General features: G+C 38.2%; 1 protein-coding gene across 3 annotated transcripts in view; it reads left to right on the top strand.

Annotated features, from left to right (window-relative positions):
* Window positions 1-6,390, top strand: part of slc39a11 (solute carrier family 39, member 11) — a 103,606-nt gene that overhangs the window by 54,098 nt on the left and 43,118 nt on the right. For all 3 annotated transcript variants that reach the window (XM_020622012.1, XM_020622011.1, XM_020622010.1), the window contains exon 5: window positions 2,048-2,183. In XM_020622012.1, coding sequence (XP_020477668.1) covers window positions 2,048-2,183 — 136 coding nt within the window. The remainder of the gene's footprint in view (window positions 1-2,047; window positions 2,184-6,390) is intronic.

The following is a 6,390-nucleotide window of genomic DNA, read 5'->3' as shown; positions in this document are numbered from 1 at the left end:
ATAGCATGTTTATTTTTTCTTTCTGGCATTATATCTCATAGTTGTTGAAAACAATTTTATTTTTTTCTTGTCAGCATCATTTTATATTTCAGATGGAAATATAAAATAGTATAATAATGGTATCTTTTGTGTTTTATTGTATGAAGTAGGGGTGTGTATCTCTCCCTCTCACACAATTCGATACATATCTCAATACATGGCCCACAATTAGATACAAAAATAATACTGTAAAATTTGTAATTTCAGTTCGGCAGATATTTATTTTGAATCCAGCGTGACAGAAACAGTTCTCATCAAAATTCAGCTGAAATAATTTTAACATATGTGTACAATGAAACTTATTCTCTTGGCACTGAAGTGTTACATTAGGTTAGCCAGCTTTTAGCATCCTGCGACACAAACGCAGCAGGATGGAGCAGAGGTGGGGGGGACATGTAGATGTCTTCTTTCAGATGTTACTCATCTGATGGTTTGCTACTGAATATGTGGGCAGTTTTTATTAAAATGGACATAAAAACATCTTAAATAAATAATTCCACATCTGTCATTGGCGCTGATCTATTATTAATTTATTTGTGTGTATGTGTGTATATACTTATACTGTATATGGGTTGTTTGTTTTTTTTTGGAATGGATTTTATATCAATGTTTGATCTTTATTCTGAAATAAGTGGATTTTAATGGCATAACAGAGTGTCCTGGAAATGATCATCATCCAGAGAGATTTTTCTTGTACCAGGAAATTAGACAAACTTTTAAGGCACCGTCTTGTACAAAAGAAGTGAAGTTGCAGCAAGAACATTAGAGTGCTTGTGTTATTTATGCCAAGTAATCTCACAAGGCTGTCAAACTGTCTCCCCCGGGGTTGTATTCTTTCAGAAAAATGCCCTTAATTAGTTCCTTGCCTGTTCAGAGTAATTAAGCTCCTCCAGCACTGGCTGTGTTTATATACTGTAAACACTGATTCACTTTCATGTGGCTAAAACCTGGTTTGACATGCTAATGTCCTTTCTCAGTCATAGCCACAAAGTAGCATTGAGGGTAATGAGCAAATGGGTTAAGATGACTGATCTTTCTTTTTTCTGTCTGTGTACACTGTCGCTGGGATAAACGGTGCAGACAGGAACATCTTCCTTCCTCTCTGTCAGATGCTATTCAATGAAAATAAAAGGCTGACTGATAGGTAGAAGGTCATATAGGAAGCTGTCAGCAATGTAATAGAGAGTGTTATTGTTTACTTTTCATCCACAATTTAACTTTTAAATGCGAGGCTGTATTAGCAACCATGTAACAGGCAACCGCCCCATGCCCCAGACTCCCTAGGTTTACTGGGTAGTAGTGAATTTGTGGTAATACAGTTTTGTGTGGGAAAGGGCTCAATATCGGCTGATGATAGCCCAAAGGCGGGTTCCGCTTTAACACCTGATTGCAGTGAGTTTGCCAGGCTAAGTGAAATACTTTATTTTTTTATTTAAACTGTTTGCTTTCATTTAATGTTTAATCTGGCTGTTTGTCCATTGTTTAATATGAAGATAGTGTTTGTTCACCGGTAGTTGTGTAAAACTCAAGTGTGGGTACCAGAGTACAGATATCAACATAACACTTTCCTCATTTCCCTTTATCATTAAGCAAAATGTAGTTTATATGTAACGAACTACATTAGTCAAGAACGTAAACTAAGTTGTAGTTGTACTCCTTAATATTTCTACTAATTTCATATAGAAAGATTCTTTATACTCAGCTATATTTATTTGACTCTAATAAAATGGTGGTTTACTTGAAAATGAATGCAGTAGTATAGATGCTACACAATATATAAAGTCAATATTAGCTTCACTTCAACCAGCAACATGTTGTTGCCAATACTTCTATATTACTTAAGTGAAATTAGGTTTTGTAATGTTTGTAATAAATTAGTTCTTTATTCAATGGAAATTGCATGATATAGCCCATTCTACTGTAAATCATTTCCCAGAAATTAGGTCATAATTATCACTTGCATTTCTGCTTTTTTTAATGTATATAATTTCCTTTTCTTTATCATCAGGGTGTAGGTTCTGACCCTCACACTGCCTTGGCCCTGCACCCTGACTCCAAGCTGGCCAAAGAAGAGGGCCCCTCCTTCCAGCCGTTGAGTTCTGACGAGATGACCATCAAGATAGGTAGAGCGAGACTTCTCTCAGGCAAGCCTCCCTTCATATACCCACATCAGTTGTTACAAGTTATTGCAAAACCATACAGTTCCACCTTTTTTCTTGCAAATGCAACTATTTACGCAACTATTGCACCATTGAGAAGATTAGTTTTAGCCAGTATAAAGCCAAAGGAATTGTCACAAAATGCATAAGGAGCAACTGCACTGGCTGCCAGTGTATAACTTCACCTGAAGCTTCTCTGATGGCTTCTTCTCACCTGTCTTTTCACTGGTCTAAGTTTTCCCCACTGCCTCATCTGCTCTGCTGTAATACTTTCTGGGTGTTCTCCTAATTCTGAATGGTTTGTCATTAATCACCCTGGAGTCTGGCCTCTGTGCTTTTTTCCACAAAGTCATCATTGCACACACAGTATGCTAAGTCACTTAAAAAGTACATACAGTACTAGTGTGGCTACATTTGTCTAGACGGTTTTAAAACTAGTAGGATATACTAACACAAACTAATAAACACATCTCCCAACAAAAGATTATAGCATGATGAGCAATTACATGCAAATTCCATAACCTTCTGCCTGACAGAGTGAAACATCAGGAAAAATTATAGAGCAAATAAATGCAGTTAAAAAACTAATCAGGTGAAGTGGAAAGATACATTCACAAAAATCCTGATGGAAAGAGGACGCAGAGGAAATTAATATTTGTTCGTGTGTCTGTGTTAGCACACTGCTACCTTTTCTAGGAGGTTGTGCCTCGTTGGCTGATAGCATTTTAGATAAAATGACAATTTAATTCTGTTAATCTCTTATGTTCAGTGTGTACCTGCTGATTGTCTCTCAGTGAGCATCCAGTCCAATTGCAGCAGTGGTTCTGTTAACACTTAGTCCTGCTTTCAAAAGCAGAGCACTGCAAAAAGAATTTCCGCCTGATAAACTGTGGCGATGTAATGTATATGTTACAAGCCAATGTTGGGGGGGCTTTGATATCACTGTGTCTCAGTCCAATTTGAGTAGAACACAAGGTTGGTGCACCTCCTCTCTTATACACAACATTTTATTATGAGATAACATCCTGAACTTGGCCCTGCGTGCTGTAGGTTTGGTGGAAGGATATTTTGTTGTTGTTGTTTCTAAATCAAGTCGAGAACATATCTCATGTTATAACAGCATTTAGTTAGAAAGATACAAACAGGAAAAGTAAAAGGAAAAAGCAAGAGAGGCAAATGATTATTAGCTGAACATTAAAGGGGAACTTCACTGATTTTTACACATTAGCTCATTTGCCAGGGGAGGTGTGCAAAGTCTGATAAATTGCCTCAAGTGAGTCAGCATCGGTTAGGGCTAAGGACTACAGGTGTGAAACAGAAAAACTGGGGATGTGGAGTTGGGAAGAATCCCACTCAGCAGTAGCCAGCTCCTCCTCTCTGCTCGAGGCTGCACGTTCTAGGCTACATTAGCTACTACTAGTATAACACTCTCAGATGAGTTGTATTGTGATTGTTGTATGTGTGGAAACAGATAGTTCTGGTGATGATATAAACTTTTTTTTTATACTGAAAGCTGTTTATCTAAAGTCTGACAGTGTAACGCAAGTGGAGAGGTGGATACCACGGTGCATTTTTCTTCACTTACCGATAACAACAGGACAGAACTCTGTATCAGTGCACAGGAGACCAGTAGAGGATAATTTACCCTTCTTGGTTATTTTCAGCCTACCACAAACGTAACACCTCATCCCACTTGCATGCAAGCCGCTCTCTCACCGTCTCAGGTGTGTATCATCAGTCGTGCCCTCGTGGAGATGTCAGCTCTGTTCCTGCGCTGCTTTCCTGCAGGAGTCCTGATCTACTTAATCTAACTAAGAAACATGTTACATCTTGTACATTTCGATTGAAAGCTGTGGTTTTTCAGGTCATATTATATTGTACATTGAAAATCTAAGTATTTTTAGTTCAGAGACAGGTTCTTTTTTTCATATGAAGGGCATGGATGGAAACACCTGTAGCAGAGGTAACAGGCATGCAAAAGTTAGTCTTTCTTGTTGTTTCTAGTTATGTTGTATATCTCAGCAGGTAAAGCACAGGTAGAACTAATATTTTTAAGGATGGCTGCGTTCCAATGAGGTGCCCTGGAGCGAGCGTAGGCAATAGCAAGGCTCTGAAAGTTGCTCATCTAAATGGAAAACACCAGTTATTAATCTAATTAAGTGCACCTGTGCTTTTCCTGCTGTGTGCTGTGAAGGCTTTTGCTAAGCAGACACAAGTCATTGATAATACTAAAAACAGCTGGAAGATGGAGTTTTTTTGTCTTTTGGTTGTTAATTCTGTTGTGACTGTGTATGAATGTCTGAGTTGTTTTGTCTGACTCAGTCTACCTCTTCATTCCCATTACGGTCTGTCACAACCTAGCTCACAGGAAGGACAAAGTGGAGAGGATCGTACGTGACTTTTTAGCAAACATATTTATTTAACAAATTCTAAGTAAATGAGAATAATCTAGAGTTTGTAATTCAGTGGCATCAGTGGTGAATATATGAATGTGTAGAAAGTGAAGTGCAATGAGCAAAATAAACAAAAGGCCAACCTAATTCAGGAGACGACCATCTGTCCAGGGACAGAGAGAGGGACAAAATAATTGACTCTGTCCACTTGTAGTGGAGGAACAAAACAGATGACAGTAATCATCCTGATACAGCTCTGGCTGAATGTCTAAAGCAGAAGAAAGAAATTAAATAAGGAAGATATGAATATTTTTTCATAGTTTTTAGTCTCAGGAGCTTTTGCTTGACATGTCAGCTAGAGATACTGAATATTAGATCTGAAGAAAGTGTTGTGAAAAGTATTGAATGCCTTGATGTTATATCAGGGCCATATTACAATTGACAGCTAGAGGAGTTCAACTGAAAAAAAAAGACTTGAAGAGGAAGAACCCCTTAAATACTTGATCAGATTGGAAGAAAGTGAAATGGCCAAAAATGTTGGCACCCCAGCATTTCTGTCAGATAAACCACCACTTCGCCCAGAAAATTGTTGCAATCACAAAGTCTGATCGAGGTTCAGGAAGCGACTGATTTCAGTTAGTTTGTCCAAAGGCTGTGCTGCTTGATATTAAGTTGAGGGTGTCAGTAATTCAGTCCAGTCCATTTTTGGAGTTCTGTGTGGAAGGAATCAGATTTAGTTTTTTTTCTGCATTTTATGTTGTTCCAGTGCAAAGAAAATAAATAAACATGACAATAATTTGTGATTGCAAGAATGTTCTGGGAGAAGTGCATTATCTGACAGAAATGCAGCAGTGCCAGTATTTTTGATCATGACTGTATATAGTCAGACAAAGGGGAATAAGAAGCATGCATATCCATGACCAGACGGATCATTGTTCTTAGAAGCTACAGCTCAAATTAATATTTTTGAACTCCTGAAAATCATTTACTCTTTGAGAGTGCTGTTATTTCAGTGAAGTCAAACATAGCCACGATTGCTTATTGTTTACAGTGATGGTACAATTCCCACTGATCTCAAGTCCATAGATTGAATGTATATTTCACACAAGCTCTTATTTGTCAGAGCAAATTTAATGCTTCCCTTCATGGCTTCCCTGAATGCAAGGGAAGTGAATCAGCCAAGACAGTAAACAGAAGTGCATTTACATATATATAAATGAGATTATACTTTGACCCCACTTGCCCCCTTAGGGATCAAAATGTGTACCACTATTTGTTATGACGTTTTATACTGTACATCAAAAAGTGTGATTAGTAAGATTAGCTTTATTATGCTCTTAGTTTTGAATGATGTTCCTAATTGTAATTGTGTTTGGAGTAACCCTGTAGTTGTTTAGCTTGACTATCTCTCATCCTCAAAGCCAGGACGAACTATTGCATTGTGTACCTGTACAAGCAGGACATGAGCCTTTAGCTGTGTTGTTTGTATTTTCAGGAGGTATGTTTCACTTTTCAGAGAGATGGCTTTAAACATGAGGACTAACAGATGTGTTGGGTAAATGTAGGGCTAGCTTGCATAACATGTAACAAGTCTACTGAACTGTCAGTTGCTCAGAGGAAGCTTGCTGAGAGGTTCCCCCTCAACTACAACACTGTCCTTAAGCTAACTGACATCCAGCATCAAAACCAATGTATTCCAGTCACAGCTCATCGGTCCATGTCGTCCAGCAAAGTACGGAAGCAGGCGCAGAGGGTTATAGCTGATTATAGGCTCAGGGCTCATGCTGTTGTTATTGTTT

The sequence above is a fragment of the Monopterus albus genome, unplaced genomic scaffold (assembly GCF_001952655.1).
Source record: "Monopterus albus unplaced genomic scaffold, M_albus_1.0 scaffold271.1, whole genome shotgun sequence".
In the NCBI taxonomy this organism is placed as follows: domain Eukaryota; kingdom Metazoa; phylum Chordata; class Actinopteri; order Synbranchiformes; family Synbranchidae; genus Monopterus; species Monopterus albus.
Note: the sequence above shows the minus strand (reverse complement) of the source record. Positions and strands in the feature narration are given on the sequence as shown.